The 18141-nt window shown below is 41.7% G+C and overlaps 1 protein-coding gene across 1 annotated transcript in view; it reads left to right on the top strand.

Annotated features, from left to right (window-relative positions):
- Positions 1–2126, top strand: part of ADAMTS3 (ADAM metallopeptidase with thrombospondin type 1 motif 3) — a 214911-nt gene extending 212785 nt beyond the window's left edge. Inside the window, exon 22 of the mRNA XM_040418128.1 lies at positions 122–2126. Within this exon, the coding sequence (XP_040274062.1) occupies positions 122–684 (563 nt within the window). The 3' untranslated portion in view covers positions 685–2126. The remainder of the gene's footprint in view (positions 1–121) is intronic.
- Positions 2127–18141: the final 16015 nt, after the last annotated feature.

Raw genomic sequence — 18141 nt, 5'->3', positions numbered from 1 at the left:
AGCCTTTCCAAAGGAAAGGTTTTTCTGTACAGACCACAATTACACAATTACAACCATGTAAACAAGCTTTCATTTGTATGCTGTTCAATATATCATTGATTGTTGTTTTGTTAACTTTTAGATGAGCCATGTCTAGGAGATAAGTCTATATTCTGTCAAATGGAAGTCCTTGCACGATATTGCTCAATACCTGGATATAACAAACTTTGCTGTGAATCCTGTAGCAAACGAAGCACTCAGTCACCTCTATTCCTCACTGAAGCAGCTGAAACTGAAGATGAACTCACTTACAATCCCAGCTTATCAAGGGATGGAATGATGCCAACAGCTTTAGCACCTAGTATTGAGGAAACTAATTCCGAGACAAAGGGTATTTTGAGCATTCTTTCCTCCATTGAAAATAATGCAGATCTTGGTATTGTGTCTCCTCAAGAAAATAAACCAAAGGCATCAGATTCCACATCTAGAAGATCCCACTTAGCAGCAAGCAAAACGGCTCCTCTACCCCTGACAAACCGCAGTAGTGACATCCATGCACATAAAACTCCACCAGTAGCAGCCTTGCCATTGGCAGCTACTAACGTCCACTCAACTAGTACTCATTCTTCAGTGAAAAGCACAAGGAAAAATGAAAGGCCTTTTGATAGAAGACGTTCCTTGCAGCCCTCCTCAATAGAAAGATGAATTAAGTATTAGAGGACTGGCAAAAAAAGACACCTTAATGAATTCTGCTTTATAAAACAAGTGCAAAGTGCTGGTTCACTTCTTCACTCACTTATTTCTCCGACCATTCTTTGCTTTCTGTTTAACTTGAAGTTACTGACGAAAAACACCAAAGATTTCCATTCAAGAGAAGATATGCTGAATGTCTCCGGTCCTTATGTACTTTGTTCGATGGCCCCAAAACCAGTTTTGCATATTGGTGTTCTTTTTCTCATAAAAAAATAACCAGAGACCATTTTCCCACCTTCCATGGGTTTATTCAGATATAAAAAACACAATTATTGTTTAGGTATTCGTATGTTGCAATGTCAGTATTATTTTTCTGTGATTTTTTTTTCATCTACATTATGTTTACTTGTTCTCAGTGTTTGGGTGCTAATACTTGCCTTTCGATACAAACTGCCTTATTACATTCCATGAGTCAAATCTCAGCAGTTTCTTTCTCCAGTGGTTGTATATGACTTGCTGATCTGAACGCAGCATTGTCCATCACCTTGAAGGGCCATGCAGATCCTATTAGGAAAGTCGGAAATTTGTGCAAGGCACAGCATGTCTTTGAAAACCACTTTGCTTATTACTGTACACTACATTTTATCTCTACAACCATTACCATTTTGTTTATACTATACTAGAACACAAAGGGATGGAACAGAAAAAGACTCTCTCATCAGCAAAGAAAAAATAGTAAAAACGAATTTCCTGAGTGGGAAGAACATGATGTTTGTTGTATACCATTTGTGTGCTATACTGAGTGTCTGTTAATAGAGGGTAGAAGTAATTAACATTGACCCTCCTCTTTAATTAGAGGATATTATGTCATGTAGCCACTACTAATGAGATGACAGGAGTAAGTGAGATACTTTTTTTCTCACATGAAAGGGTCTTCAGCGGAAGATGAAGGATCAGTTATTAGAAGACATTACCATAGATTTACATTACTCAGAATAGCAAGTCAAGTCTGGAGAGAGATATTTATTTTTATTTCACCACACATTAGACAACCACAATGCAAATGACTGCAATAATTTTCTTGCAATTGGTCTCCAGGATCATACTTCACCAAGAAGCCAGTGTCATTCTCTCATGTAGCTGTAAAGTACTTGTATATAGAATATAAAAGTGAAGATATTTATTAAAAGGTGATGTTCTTGATAGAATTTATTTACTGCGCATTTACAAATATAGCAAGTGCCATTTTCTTGCCTGTATCGCATAGTTATTGAATATGCAGTTTGCACGGCCATCCTTCATAGGTTATAAGCTAAATGTAAACTACTGCATAAATTTTGAAATTCAATTCCAATCATCTGGCCACAATCCCCTTTCACAACTAAATTTCTCTCACTTTATTAACATTTGACGAACAAGTTTTTGATAAATAGAATTTGACATGCAATTTTTTGTTTTCAAAAATTGTCCATTATAACACCAAAGAACGTTACACCTAAAAGGTGTATAATTAGGTTTAGAATTTTTTTTAAAGAAATTGAAAATTAAGCAACAAAATCGTCAGAATGAAACAATAATGTAACTAGACAATAGAATCAAGTTGTCTAACTGAACAAGTGGGCTTTCCCATGTTAATATTTTCTAGTCATTGTTCGTAAGCTAACCCTCTTGTGTATTGACTTGATGCCTCCAAAGACTTCCTTTGGAAGGCCATTTTAGAGTAGTTTTTATTCAGTATTTATTCAGACAACCCCTGAGCCACAAACAGATAACTGTTATTATTCCCAAGATTCAAATCCATATTCCAAATATTCCTTTGTATTATTGACTGGGTGTAGATATTCATTATGCTGTATGTCGCTTTTGTTAATCTTGTATTTCCTACAAAGCTCTTTTAAGATCTTTTTAAGTGTACACTACTGATGCTGTTTGTTGTATTGGGGAGCACTTCGCAATAAAAAGCTTTTAACATACTATATGTTGTATGTCTCCTTATTGTGTGAGAAACAAAGCACTTTGTGAGGATTCAAGCACAATCCATTCCATATATTAGTCTATACGTAAGCACCAGTGACTAAAAGTAGGGTTCTATCACGTCTGCTGTCCCCTAAGTTGTAATAAGTATCTATATGTGACACCGTCACGCCTACCTGAACTTTTAGAGGAGAGTCCGTGATGTTGACTGAATACTTGATAGTTGTCCTGATCCTCCAGTCCGGTAGAGGCAGTCAGGCTGTATATTTGGAAAACGTGCCCCCGGACGGCAGCACACTTTGTAATTATGTGTACGGAGCTGTATGGGGGCTCATTTTTTGCAGGGCGATCTGAACTTTTCATTGATACCATTCTGGGGTGTGTATGAGTTTTTGATCACTTTTTTTTTTTTGTAGAAAATGAAGCGACCAAAAACGGCTAATTGGCCACTTGGAAGCTTTTTTCCGTTTTGCCGTACGGGGAATATATTTTTATACTATGGGCGTTTTCGCACATCGCAACACCCATGATGTGTATTTTTTTACATTTTTTTATTTCTTTTATTTTGGGTAAAGGGGGGTGATAAGAATTTTAAGGTTTTTTTTTTGTTTTGTTTTTAACTTTTTTTTACACTTTTTTATAGTTCCCAAAGGCAACTATAACATGCAATCATTAGATTGCTATTATTATAGACTCCAATTACTACATTCCTATGGAGCCCTATTACAGGCAAGGGCTCCATAGGAAATACTATGCAGCAGCCTCCTGTCATTCACAAAGACAAGGGCTGATGCACACAAGCTCCGGCTCCTCCGATCTCCGCATGGTGGAGCCAGAGCATCATCACGCGCTTCCTGTGTTTCACGTGCTCAGATGCCGTGATGATGTTTCATGCACAAGCCTGAGAGATCATATATGAGTCTGTACACGAGATGTCACTGTGCTGGCCATGCCCCCCTGCACTGCCGGCTGCTGCTGTCTGCTCTCTCCCTGGATTCTTGAGGAAAAACATTAACCGCAGACTCAGGGCTGAAGGCTTTACTTGAGTAACTGCAGGCAGTGAGGAGACAAATGCTGGGCACAGGAGCTGACAGAGGAGTTCTGCAGAGCATTGCACAAGAACAGGTAGGGGGAAGATCCTGTGTGTATCAGCAGTGTCATTGTACAGCTGGGACTTGTAACCCTACACATACAACATGCTGCTGAGTATCCCAGCAGGCAGACATGTCACTCAGGGCAGCACTTGTGTTCACTCCCTTAGCAGAGAAGGTGGAGGGGCAGAGATTGTTGTTATTGAAGGTAAACAAACGGCAAGAAAAAAACTGGAAAATGAGGAAATATAGATTTTTTTTGCCTAAAACTTGCTTAGATTAGTTATATATTGCTGCCTATTAGATTTACAGTGCTATATTTTATTTTTTCATAACTCGGACAACCCCTTTAAAGATGGCTCCCGCCAGCGCGTGCCATAGCTGTCACTTTTCTGCTGTTTCAAACATACATTTAACCCCTTTAGCATACATTTAACCCCTCAGATGCCTTGCTCAAATGTGAACACGGCATCTGAGCGGTCCGGAAACGAGACCCGGCCCCGTAACAGCGTTCCCCGGCTGAGATTGGGGAGCCTGTTATGGTATAATAATAGCCGGAAGCCTCAAGCAGGCTCTGATAGCTATTACTAGAATATACCAATATAGGTAAGCAGATGGCAGCACTGTATTGGTGCATTGTAAATGGAGTGTTCTATGATGGCTATATAGCCATCACAGAACACAAGGAGAAATCTAATGATTGCCAGTTATAGTCACCCAGGGTGACTTAAAAAACGAAAAAGTTTAAATTTTTATTTTTTTTAAATGAAACCCCCCTTTCCCTCAAATGAAAATAAAAATACATAACCATAAGAAATAATACACATCCTTGGCATTGCCACTGCTAAAATGTCCGTACTATTAAAATTTAACAATATCAATCACATACAATGAATGGTGTAACGGAAATAAAAATGGCCAATTCGCCATTTTTTGTCACTTCATCCCAGAAAAAGTAAAAAAAAATTAAATGGCATCAGCTCTTTTCCATCTATTTTATCATAAAGATTAGTGCAGGGCAGAAAGCTGACCTGCATATTCTTTGCTGCTTGGTTCCATTTCCTTCACAGGTTATATTCTTGGTGTTGTCTCTGATTAAGAGCTCATGCACACGACCATGTTTTTTGTTCGCATCTCTTATGCATTTTTTGGGGGTCAGATATGGACCCATTCACTTCAGTGGGGCCACAGAAGATGTGTGCTGTCCGCATCTGTATCCTGTCCGCAGCACCCTCAAAAATATAGAAATGTCCAATACCTGTCCGTTTTACAGACAAGGATAGAGCTATTTTATAGAGGACAGAATGTTCCAATCCTCAAAATGCGGAACACACCTGGCAATTATCCGTGTTTTGCGGATCCACAAAGATGAAAATTTGTCAGGGGTCCAGAATGTCCATGGGTAGTCCTTTGGAGATAAAACCATCCACTTCAAGATCTGATATGCTACATGCTCATATTAAAGTGATACAACCAAACAGTAAAGTGCTCACTTTATTAGGTAAACTAGCATATCTATTTATTAAATATTTTCTGTGATCAGAACATCAGATCAGTGGAGGTCCAACTCTTGACCTCTTCATTGTTTTCCTTGGTTCACCTACTTGAACACTGTACACATAGTAGTTACAGAATATTGCAGCTTTGTTAAATTAAAGTGAATGGGGGAAAAAATGCAACACTTTGTACTGCCGCTACTAATTAGATGCCGTACAGGTAAATGAACCATGGTAAGCATTTAAGAGGCACTCACAAAAGTGCTGCAACCCCTTCAAACAGCTGACCTTGGGGGAGGTGGTGGGAGAAGCCCCCACCTATCTGATCTCAATGGATTATCCTAAGCATATTGATAAAAAAAAAACATTTAACACCTTCAACCACCTTGACGTACTGGTACGTTACTGTGGTTAAGGTAATGTATGGAGCAGGCTGCTGCAGTAAGCCGGCTCCATACACAGTGGGTGCCAGCTGTTTAATACAGCAGGCACCTAGTCACAACGACAGGGAATGGCAACCGTGTCAAACCCTGTCATTTAACTCCTCAGATGCCATGATCAACGACGAGCATGACATCTGTGATGTAAGGCAGCCTGGACGCTTCTGAAGCTTCCCAGGCCTGCCATGGTAAGCTCCCTGCTGAACTGTGCACGAAACATAGCTCAGCAGGGAATGCCTCAAAATTCCATTCAACCTAATAGAATCTCTATTATGGTTCATGCACACGGCCGTGGCTGTATTGTGGTCTACAAACAGCTGCTGTTTTTGCACCGCATCATATATGCAGACCCATTCACTTGAATGGGTCTGCAATCCAAAAGGTGCAGTGCAGAACGGAGGTACAGAACTCCATGGAAGCACTACAGAGACCTTCCGTGGGTTTTGTCTCCATTTCTCCGCACCGCAAAAAAGTAGTGCATGCGATGCACTACTTTTTTCCAGTGCGGATCACGGGTCCCATTCAAGTGAACAGATCCGCAGACGGTGGGACATCTGCGGTCCGCAGCACAGGCCTGACTTGCACACATTCGTGAGCATGAGCCCCCAGAGTGAATAGGACAATGGATAAAAAGATCCCAGGTTCTAGCCCCTAAGGGGGTTAAAAGTTAGTACTGTAACAAAAAGTTAGAAAAAAATATTAAAAGTTTAAATCACCCCCTTTTCTACTTTTACCTCTAAAAATATATTTAGAATAACATATAAGGTATCACCATGTCCGAAAATGTCTGCACTTTTAAAATATTTAAAAAAAGAATTCCTGTGCGACAAATGCCGTAATGGAAAAATAATTAAAACCACACAATTCACCATTTTTAAGTCACTTTTTCCCCAAAATAAGGCCTCAAGCACACATTCGTTGCCCGGCCGTGGCCGTATTGCGGCCCCAAACAGCGGGTCCACAATATGCGGGCACGGCCGTGTGCTCCCCGGATCACGGATGTGGACCCATTTACTTGAATGGGTCTGCAATCTGGAGCTGCGGTGCGTAACAGAGCCACAGAACCCTACGGAAGCACTGTGGAGTCCTTCCGCTGTGTTTCTGTCCGTGCCTCTGCACTGCAAAAAAATAGAACTTGTTCTATTTTCTTACGGTGCGGACGGATCACGGACCCATTCAAGTTGAATGGGTCTGGATCCGTCGTGGCTGCTGCACGGATGGAGCCCGTGCATTGGGGACCGCAAATTGCGGTCCCCAATGCACAGAACGGCTCCACAACGGCCATGTGCATGAGGCCTAACAGTGATCAAAAAGTCATATGTACCACAAAAATTGTAGCAATAAAAACTACAGTTCGTTCCGTGAAAAACAAGCCCTTATACAGCCCTGTGGACATAAATATAAAAAAGTTATGGCTGTCATAAAATAGCAATGCAAAGAAAATTATATATTTTTTTTTCTCTAAGTAGGAGTGATAACTCCTATCAAGCAGTATCTGTGGCAGGGTTCTATAGGAACATATAGTAATTCATTACAGTCTATGGGACAAAAGATCTAATGATTGCATGTTTAAGTCCCCTAACGGGACTTAATATAAGTGTAAAAAACACGTTTCTAAAATGTAAAAAATCTATTCACCCCCTTTGCCCATAATACAAGGAAAATAAAAAAAACTGTAAAAAAAATTATTAGCACTGCTAATTAAAATATAAATCTATTTATCTGTGTAAATGCTGTAACAAAAAGAAAATTGAAAATCAAATAGCCGATTCGCCATTTTTTCATTGCTTCACCTTCTCAAAAAAGCGATCACAAGAAAGGAAAAACACATTTCAAAATGGTATTATTGAAAACTGCAGATCAGCCTGCAAAAAATGAGCCCTCGCACAGCTCCACAGATTTAAATATTAAAAAGTTATGGTGATGCAAATCAAAAATCTTTTTTTTTCTAAAGTTTTTATTTGTTTATTTTTATATATTAAACCACATGAAAAAAATATATTAAAGGGATTCTGTCACCAGGTTTCACCCCTGTCAGCTAAACATATGCTGATGTTCAGGGCCTCATCAGGATTCCTAATGTGGGCTTCTAAATGTGATCCGTAGCCTTATTTTGCTAAAAAACAGGTTTTACTAACCTGTCACTCAAAGAAATAAGGTGCCCAAGGGGATGTCAAGGGATGCAAGGTGCCCGCCGCACCCACCGCCGTTCGTGCCCAGCGCCGCCTTTCCAGACTTCTGCACCGCCTCCTAATCCTCTTTGCCGCCTCTCGCTCTCCCTCCCTCCTCCTCCTGCTGTAAGATATCGGGCGTGCGCACAGGGCTCTGAGAGGCTGGTGCCAGAGTGCAGGTCATACCTGGGTTGAGCGAAGTGCCGGCGCATGCGCTCTTCGCTTTAAGAAGCCAAATCGAGAAGTCCGCACGGGCGCATCAGGCAGAGCCCTGTGCGTACGCGCGAGATCTTACAGCAGGAGGAGGGGGGATGGAGGGAGAGCGAGAGGCGGCACAGAGGATTAGGAGGCGGTGCAGAAGTCTGGAAAGGCGGCGCTGGGCACGAACGGCGGTGGGTGCAGCCGGCACCTTGCATCCCTTGACATCCCCTTCGGCACCTTATTTCTTTGAGTGACAGGTTAGTAAAACCTGTTTTTTAGCAAAATAGGGCTACGGATCACATTTAGAAGCCCACATTAGGAATCGTGATGAGGCCCTGAACATCAGCATATGTTTAGCTGACAGGGGTGAAACCTGGTGACAGAATCCCTTTAATGTTTTATCACTATAATCATACTGACACAGAATGAAGGGAACAAGTCAGTTTTACCGTGCAGGGAATGTGTTAAAAATGAAACCCATAGAACTGTGGCAGAATATTTTTTTTAGATCATTGCAAATGGTGCACCACAATAGTATGCAACTGACAATACAAGGCTAAACCCTCACACTGATGTTAAAAAATTAGATTTTAGCCAATATATTCATGTCAGGAACATATCGGAGCCCGCGCACCCTGCCATGGTATCTCAGTGTAGCACGGGACCTACCGCTAACCTACCTATAGTGTGTGAACACTGTCCAATAGGTGCCAAGGTTCGACTCACAGCAAAACTCTCACATACCTCCAAAGTAAGATCACTAATACAATGGGAGGAGGGAGGAGGCTGCGAGCCCCACCTATAGCAGGCCATGTGACATAGGCTACCAGGTGCACTAGAATGTTACAAACGATAAGCGTCCGCACATTCAATACATATGAAGAAAAATTACAGAATAGAGTGGTCTAACTGGGAGGAAATGCTCAAACCCCAAATACTGTAGCGTATTTATAACCGGGGGAGCAGATCATTAGAAAGTACAACTTGTCCCAGAAAAATCCTAATGCTGCTATGTGAACGGAAAAATAAAAAAGTTATGGCTCCGGGAAGGCAGAGTGTTAAAAACGAAAATGCAAAAATGGAAAATCATTCTGTCCTTAAGGGGTTCACTTCATTGCCTATTGTGCTATTCATTTGTTATTCCTTCTTGAAATTTATGAAGAAATTGAAACCAGGTGTTACCAACTAGGCTTCTGTCCCTACTCACCATAAACATTAAATTGTCCGGCCAACAATAGCTTAATGTGTATGGGGGGCTTATGTCTAAAATCTTTGGAAGCCAATTAACCTAGCTATCAGTACTTATTTTGGATGTAGAAGGAAACAGGAGAACCTGGAATAAACCCTCACAAACATGGGGAGAACATCTGTACAAACTCTTTTGATATGTTGCCTATGGTTGGATTCGAAGAAAGGACTGCAGCACTGTGAGGCAACAGAGCTACCCACTGACCCTCCATGCTGCCCTGATAAGTGACAAAATACAATGATGTCTAGCTGAATTGTTTGTATTATAACATTCTGTTCATTAGTTCAAAGGGTTACAGAGAGCCTGAGTCATTCTACTTTATGATTCAACCCTACTAACTTTTACCCTACAATTATTGGGGGCAGGAGACAATAGTTTGGACAAAATTAATCTAATGAGCGTTTTTTTTTTCTAATTTATCAACTGACCATGATACAGGCTTTGAGTTTGTTCACTAGAAAAAGAAAAAAAGGCACTAATGTTTAACATGCGCTCCGAGGTTACCTGATTAATAAAACGATGGTATAGAGACTGTGACGATGTGTACAATGCCTTGCTTTCCACAGGATCTTTTTTCTTAATATATTAAATAAGCAGGCATAAATAACGTGTACACAACAGTAAAGTAATTGGAAGGAAATGCATTCTAAATTAAAAGCAATAATGGCTTGCAAGGCTAATTCACATAGTCATCAAAGGTTAAAATCCCCTGCTGCAGATAATAGAACAACTAATAGGGTTTTAGCTGTCCGAAGCACTAAAGCCCTGTCTGCTTATCTTCCTTCTTTGATTTTCTTATTACCTCAGACTTTGTTTATCACACATGCTGATGATTAGGACTCATTCAAAATTGTCCAAAACACTTTGCCATGTATCATTCTTCTATATTACAGTTTTTTCTTTGTTGATTTTTAGAGTGGTGATTTGACACAGATTTCATCTCAGACTTTGGTTAGGATATGTGTGAGAGATAGAATTCCATCTTGTATATCCTATATCTATCTCAACCAGAGTTCAATTAGAGGTTATTCAAATTTTAGACAAGTGTCAGCTCTTTGCAGGCACGCTGGGGGTGGGGGTGGGGGGGAATTCAGCAGACAACCTCCCCCCTTCCTGTTCTATTTTTATAAATGATAGTTTGTGCTGTTCTAAGTTTAAGATCCTACTTTCTGAACTTTCTGCTAAAAATTCAATAAAGTGGATTACTGATTACAACCATTGCGTGTATCAGCCTTCTCTGTGCACATTACGCTATTTGAATTCGGAACCCATAATCATAGACGCAGGGGTAATTGCCCTCACAAAACTTGGCCCCCCAATGTGGGGCTGGACTAATTGGCTCTCCTTCGACACCCCGATAACCACGGTCAGATGGTCAGAGGACGTACAGATCCACTTAAAGCAGCGCTGCAAGGTAAGATATTTTATCTTGCTAAAATCTGTGTCTCATCTCCTGTCTGTCCAAATCGGTGTGGAGTTGGAGTCCAAAAAGCTGATTTACAGTCCAGCCTTTTTTTGGTAAAGAACTCTAAAGAGATGATATTCCTATGATTATTGGGTAAGGCTTTTGACTATGACGTTTGAGACAGTAAACTGGGATTGCTGACATAGATATCTGTTGTTCGGTATGTTTTGTGGAAAATAACTAAGAACACCAAAAAGGGAAATCAGGAGCCCTGGAACCTGGGTTGAATAAGCTGAGGCTCAGTGCAGAATACACTAGGTATATAGTGGGGACTCATCAAGTCCGGTTGTTACTGCCATCCCTCTAAGGGAGTGAGGGGTGTTTGGGTTAAATGTACATGCAAGAATTACTGCTGCAGAATCCGTAGGAACTCTGTTTGCTGAGATAGAGAACATATGGAGACGGACAGCTGGGTACTTGTAAGGGACACCCCGTGTTGAGGTTATTATAGACCTGGTGGGTCCCCAAGGTGGTCTGTGCGTACGTCCTGACTAGGTGAAGAAGAAGGACTGTCCGAGGCAGGATGACCTAGAGTAGATGAACCAGAAGGACTGTCTGAGGCAGGAGGACCTAGGGTACGTTTTAACTAGGTGTACCTGAAGTATTATGATCCGAGGGAGGAGGACCTAGGGAAAGCCCGGCCGGCAAATTATGTAATTCAGGATTTTTTTGGTGTTAAAGTGCCTTGTAAGCCAGACCCAAATCCTGGGATTGGACTGAGACAGACCATGGGGACCATACCAAACAAGTCCGAGGAGCAGAAAAGGAAAACTTCCAGACAAATAGTGAGAGAGAGAGTAGGAAAGAGTTTCTTGCAGCCTTATCAGTTAACCCCTTGTTATGTACCTACCGGCTGTGGAATTTATGGGAGAAACAGTTTTTCTCAGTGAATCTGAGCCAGTTAAACAAAAGATAAGATAGTACGGTTGTTACCCAATTGTTACTAAAGAATAAACCCAGTTAAGGGGCTGCCTGTCAGTTACAGGATGGTTCATGTTCCTAGAGAAGTTAACAAGGTGACAATTTTGAAAACCCCAGATAGAAGGGAGGCTGTTGAAAGGATTCAAGTGCCCAAAGGAGCACAAAGCCTAAGGGTATTTTTGGGGTTGGTGTCATACTGTCGCCCCTGGATTAGACATGCCTCCATGTTAATGCAGCCTCTGTGTGATTGTTATCTGACCCAGTTCACCTGACAGAAGAGGCAGTGAATAATTTTCATACAATGAAGCTGTGCATAACCTCAGCCCCAGCCCTGAGTATTCCAAAATATGATGAGGAATTTAACTTGTTCTGTTCAGCCAGGTTAGACCCTGTTGCCCGCGGCACCCCCCCCCCCTGTGTTAGGGAAGTCGCGGCAGTACAGGCAATGAAATTAATGAGCAGCTGTGAAGACATGGCAGTTTCTGTGTATAGATAGCACCCACACGCACCCCCTTCCCCACAATTTCCTCTTTAGCAATCAGTTTGAGTTTCAGGAAGTCCGGGGGGGGGGGGGGGGGGAAACATACAGTTGTGCAAACACACAGGACATACTCACACAAGTGCAACTAAAACATATTTCTATGGCTAGACAACTCAGACTCCAATGTGCACTCCTCATTTCTTTCAAAAGATGTACTACTCTGAATCCTGCTACTTTGTTACCAATTACAGATTCAGAAATGGCGGAGGTTAGCACAGGTAGCCTTTTGTCTGATTTAGCTAAAAATGCTCCTCATGATTGTATACAGTTGATGCAACAAGAAACTTCTGGATTTTCTCATGAAAAACCTCTTGATAACCCTGATTTTGAGTGTTTTGTAGATGGAAGCATGAAAAAGGGAGAGGATGGCCGGTTCCACACTGGATATGCAGTGGTCACATGTTGCACATATGCTGAAAGTATGGTTAATAATTCCAATGTGCGAAGGGAGCGGGCTGGGTGAACCCAGAAGTGTTTTTATTGAACATTTTCTGCAAGACAACATTACATGACCTTGATTGTAAGAGGCAGGATGGTAACAGTCTATCCTATCCACACATATTAATATACATCTATCTATTCAATACTGATATTAACATTAACGGATATAGCCTTCTTATAAGATATAATAATTATCGTGTGCAGCTGTGTTATTACTGAACCTGCGTCACAATAAGCAAATATTGCAGTATAATATATGGGCATCAGCTCCTATAACAATCGCATTCACTATGCATTAGTACCATGTGACATGTCTGTGTACTTCACTAACATTTATGCAGTGTGTTATCTACTCACACTATATTACCAGCAGGTTTAGCTGATTACAGGGACCTGAATATAATCATTTTACCCTGTTTATTACCCTTAATGTGTGTTCTCTTACCTGCAAGACAACATTACATGACCTTGCAGGGAGCGAGAGAAAACGCAGCCGGCACTGCCGCATGTGTCTATGCGATCACTGAGAAGCTATTCACACTGGCATCCAGAACCTTCACGGTGGTGCTCTCTCGGTGATACAGTCATTATGGTAATGTGGATTGCATGAGAAAAAAGCACTGCGGCACTCACCACTGGTCACTAAATTGCTGTTGCAGTTTATTCCTTAGTTACATAGTATCAGTGGACGCGGACGGAACACAGGTGCATGGATCGGCTACAGCTGTTTCGCGCTGCGTTGTGCTTTGTCAAGCCTCCTGTAATGTAGAGGAGGAGGAGGTTATGAATACCTCTACCCCATATACGTCACTGGTTACATTTAAGTGAAATACAAAACACATGTACTTAAAACCAAATCAAATGAAAACAGCTAAATCATTCTTGTCATTTAACCCCAAAGGTCCCATGGCTTGTGTTTTAATTATCCATGCTGCTTCTCGCTGCAGGAGGATGTGTTTTCTGTCCCCTCCTCTTGGATGGGTTTGGACTACTTTAATACCCGCACATTTTAAAACTTCACTTCTCCCTGCATGTTCATCATGTATGTGTTCAATTAACCTAGTTGCTCCACTTCTGGTTGTGATTGATCTTTTATGCTCTCTAAAGCGTATATACAAACATCTGTGTGTCTTACCAATGTAAAACCTCCTGCATGGGCAAAAAAATCGCATATCCTACATATTAGGTCTTGCAGTGTATAAATTGCTTCACTATATGTCCTACGTTGCCCAACTGCAGGTATTTCTGTTTGTGTACATGTGCACACATTGAGCAATGTCCGCATGCGAAATTTCCTTTAGGAGTGTTCCTACCCAGTCAGTTGTCAACTGGACGGGGAAGGTTTCTCCTGATAATGGCATCCCCTTTAGTTTTGCTTCTGTGAAAGCTGACAATGGGATAATTGTCTACTTTAGCTGCCAGAGAACCATCCCTCTGCAGCATTTGCCAGTTATTTAAAATCACTTTCTTGATCGTAGAAGCCATTGGGGAATAATCGAATGTGAACACCGCTCTGTCTCCATCATCTTTATTGTATTGTCTCATTACATGACCTTGAGTGTAAGAGGCAGGATGGTAACAGTCTATCCTGTCCCCTAGGAACTAAAGATCTGTATTTTAAAGTTCCTATGTTATTAGGAACTGTGTCTGTTGTCAGGCTTTAAACACTCTGCTGCCATCTACTGGTTATTTAAAGAAATGTTGTGAATTTGTCTTTTCTAATTATTCCAGCCAGTCTCCTGTGATTGTTGAAGCTGGAAAGGTTATCTATATTAGTTTATTTTTATGGGGTGCCTAGTTTTTGACATACCTTACACGCACAGCATGAGGTAGCCATTGCTGAACCACTCCCTCCGCACATGTCTGCGCAGGAGGCAGAGCTGAAGGCACTCACTGAGGCGTGTAAATTGGAAGAAGAGGAAGAAGGTGAACATCTATACAGATTGAAGGTATGGTTTTGGTATTGCACATGTATATGGACCCATATGGCGGGCTAGAGACTTTCTAACCTCTGCAGGTCAGCCCATTAAAAACAAAGACTCAGTGTTTGAACTAATAAACTCACTACTGCTTCCAGAGGAAGTAGCCATTGTCAAGGTTAAGGCACATACCAGACAAAAAACTTGTGAGGCTACGGGCAACAACAGGGCAGTTGGGGCTGCAAAAGAGGCAGCAGTGAAGCCTTGGAAAACCCGAGGTAATCCCTGTCAGCATCCTGGAGCCTCACCACATGTCTGAAGATGTGTTGATTAAACTGTCTGCACAGGCAGATGAAGGAGAAAAAAAACTCCTAGACTCAGAGAGGAGCAGTGCCGAATGGGCGGGGACTCTGGGAAGTGTCAGGAAAAATATGCCTACCCAGAGCCCTCTATCCTATGATGGCACAGGAGGCCCACGGGCCCACTCACCTATCGAAATAGTAATGGTAAGTGTGGTTAATACAGGGTGGATTGCTCCAGGGTTTTCTTTGTGCACTGAATAACCCCGGTCAAGTGGTGAAGATTCCAAGCAAGCACACCCCCAGGCCACTTTACCCGTTTCAGAGACTGCAGATAGACTATATACAACTATAAACTATATATATAAAGGTAGGAGTGTATGAATTTGTTCTCGTGTGTGTTGATCTCTTTTCAGGTTGGCTGGAAGCCTTCCCAATAGCCAAAGCAAATGCCAAGAATACACCAAAGAAACTGGTCAGTGAACTGATATGCAGGTATGGTGTTCCTGAAGTTATTGAGTCAGATAGAGGTTCTCATTTCGCAGTTGAAGTGATGAGGAAAGTTATGCAAGCATTAGGGGTGATCCAAGCTTTCCGAGTTAAGCGCTTGAATGGATAAAAGGCCATGCGGGAGATCCAGAGGCCCTGGACAGAGTGCTTGCCTCTGGCTCTATATTAAGTAAGAGGACAGAGTTGTCCCCATTTGAGATCCTGTTTGGAAGTGCCCCCAGGTTAGGGTTGTACTTTCCCCAGCAGCTGCAGATGAATAATGACAGTCTGACCAGTTACATACGGGCCCTCACAAAAAGGCTAGGATACACGCATAAACAGGTGTTTGCTTCATTTCCAGATCCTGACTCAGTAGAAGGAACTCACAACTTGCAGCCCGGAGACTGGGTGGTGATAAAAAGGCATGTGAGAAAAGGACTAGTTCCAAGATTTGATGGTCCATTTCAAGTACTGTTGACCACCCACACCACTGTAAATGTTGAAGGAAAACCTAACTGGATACACGCTTTTCACTGCAAGAAAGTCTTGGAACCACAGGATAAAGGTCCTTCTGTTGACAGTGGCTCTGACCCTGAGCGTGTCAGCAGTGTTTCGTCCACTGAATGATGAATGGGACAATGCTTTGATATGGCGCCATCAAGTGCTGTTTGAAGGAATGAATGAAAATTGAGGGACTGTTGGATCTGTACTCACAGTCCTGTGAGTTCAGCCAGTATGCCCTATTTTGCAGTGCCCCTCAGTTTTTCGGAATTGACTAAACTGGCCAACTCTACTATCTTTTTCATAGGCATGAAGCAGGTTAAGTCCAAACTAAAAACAGGGAGGTACCCTTACCTGTTGAACTGAGCCCCCCTGGCTCATGGTTAAACAGATCAGGGCCACCAGTTGATTATAGCCCTACACTCTGGAATGAGAACATATGGTGCAATGTCTCATGCTTTCCAAGTTGGACACATTGTTATTGTTTGCATATACAGTCGAAAGGTATGTCTTTTAGTCCTCATGACAAATTCGGCTGCAATGACTCTAACCTGAACAGCCTGGTGCAGTGTGTTGGTTAACACACTGCACCTGAACAGCCGGCTTACTCCTGCAACCTTTATAATATCCCATTCCGACATAGATATGTTTATTAATAAAGTTTGTAAGAAGGGGAAACAATATCGAGATTATTGAGTGTATCTGTGGTACTGTTCCCCCTGAGGGCAGAATAGGATTAGCTTGTTCTGAAGTACCTTTGGGCGGTAACAGTTCACAGATTTCTCAAAATGGGGGAATTGTGAGAGATAGAACTCCATCTTGTATATCCTATATCTATCTCAACCAGAGTTCAATTAGAGGTTATTCAAATTTTAGACAAGTGTCAGCTCTTTGCAGGTAAGCTGGGGGGGGGGGGGGAATTCAGCAGACAACCTCCCCCCCTTCCTGTTCTATTTTTATAAATGCTAGTTTCTGCTGTTCTAAGTTTAAGATCCTCTTTATGATAAATATGTTTAATTTCTTCTGTCTTTGTGGTTTTATGTGACGCACGGCTGTTGGGCGTCAACCAATAATCATGGTATAAGATTATCTGCTAAAAATTCAATAAAGTAGATTACTGATTACAACCATTGGGTGTATCAGCCTTCTCTGTGCACATTACCCTATTTGAATTCGGAACCTATAATCATAGACGCAGGGGTAATTGCCCTCACAATATGCCATCAAAGTCAGATAGGTGTGAGTCCCATCTCTGGGACCTGCAACTATATCCAGTACAGCCCACTGAAAGAGAAAGAGAGCACACCAAGCAAGTGGGGTGTGCTCTCCATTCATTTTTATGGCAGTTCTGAAATAGCTGAGTGAACCTGTCCACTCTCCATTCACATGTATTGGACTATTGGAGATAGCCATAGCTCAACTATTTATATCCTAGATGAAACAATCCCATCTATATAAACTTTTTGCTTATCAGAGAATTTTGGCAGGTGCAAAATTGCAGGATCAAAGACCTGTTAAACTGGTTTACAAACAAACAGAAAATGCAAATGTGATCGCACACTACATCCAGCATTCTGCCCTGCCTCCATGCTGGATGAGACATTGGTGTACATTTTGGCCAAAGCGTAATAAGCCACTCACCGCGTCAAGGTCGTCTCATTTGAGTGGTCCCTAACTCTTGTTCCTACCTGTTTATGGGCCATGACAGCCACATAAAGTCCAGGGAATTTATATCCTAGATGAAACAATCCCATCTATATAAACTTTTTGCTTATCAGAGAATTTTGGCAGGTGCAAAATTGCAGGATCAAAGACCTGTTAAACTGGTTTACAAACAAGGACAGGACTCTTGGGCACTTAGCTGAGCCTGCTCCAAGGTTCTTACACAAAAGTATGTATGTGCTGAGCAAAGCTTACCATGCCAAATTATTCCTAGTTTAATACATGAAATAAAACATTATATATTTACCAAATCAATAGCCTAACAATTTTTTTTCCTCCTGTATATAGGACAATGTCAAAATTCCTAAGCTGATTACCACTTAAAGAGCATCTGTCAGCATGATCAACCATTGTAAACGAGTTATACTGCCTGATAGGGTTGATCATGCTGTGTGCACCAACCTCCCTCTTGCGGCAATTGATGTGTAGTTATTGAGAATTATATACTTTTATTTATATGCTAATGAGGTGCCCAGAGCACCGAGGGATAGGCCTAGCCCCTTTGGAACACAGCTTCACCTCCCCCTTTTACCCTTTGCCACTCCCTTT

This window comes from Bufo bufo, chromosome 2 (assembly GCF_905171765.1).
Source record: "Bufo bufo chromosome 2, aBufBuf1.1, whole genome shotgun sequence".
NCBI classification, from domain to species: Eukaryota; Metazoa; Chordata; class Amphibia; order Anura; family Bufonidae; genus Bufo; species Bufo bufo.
This window is presented reverse-complemented; position numbering and strand designations above follow the sequence as displayed.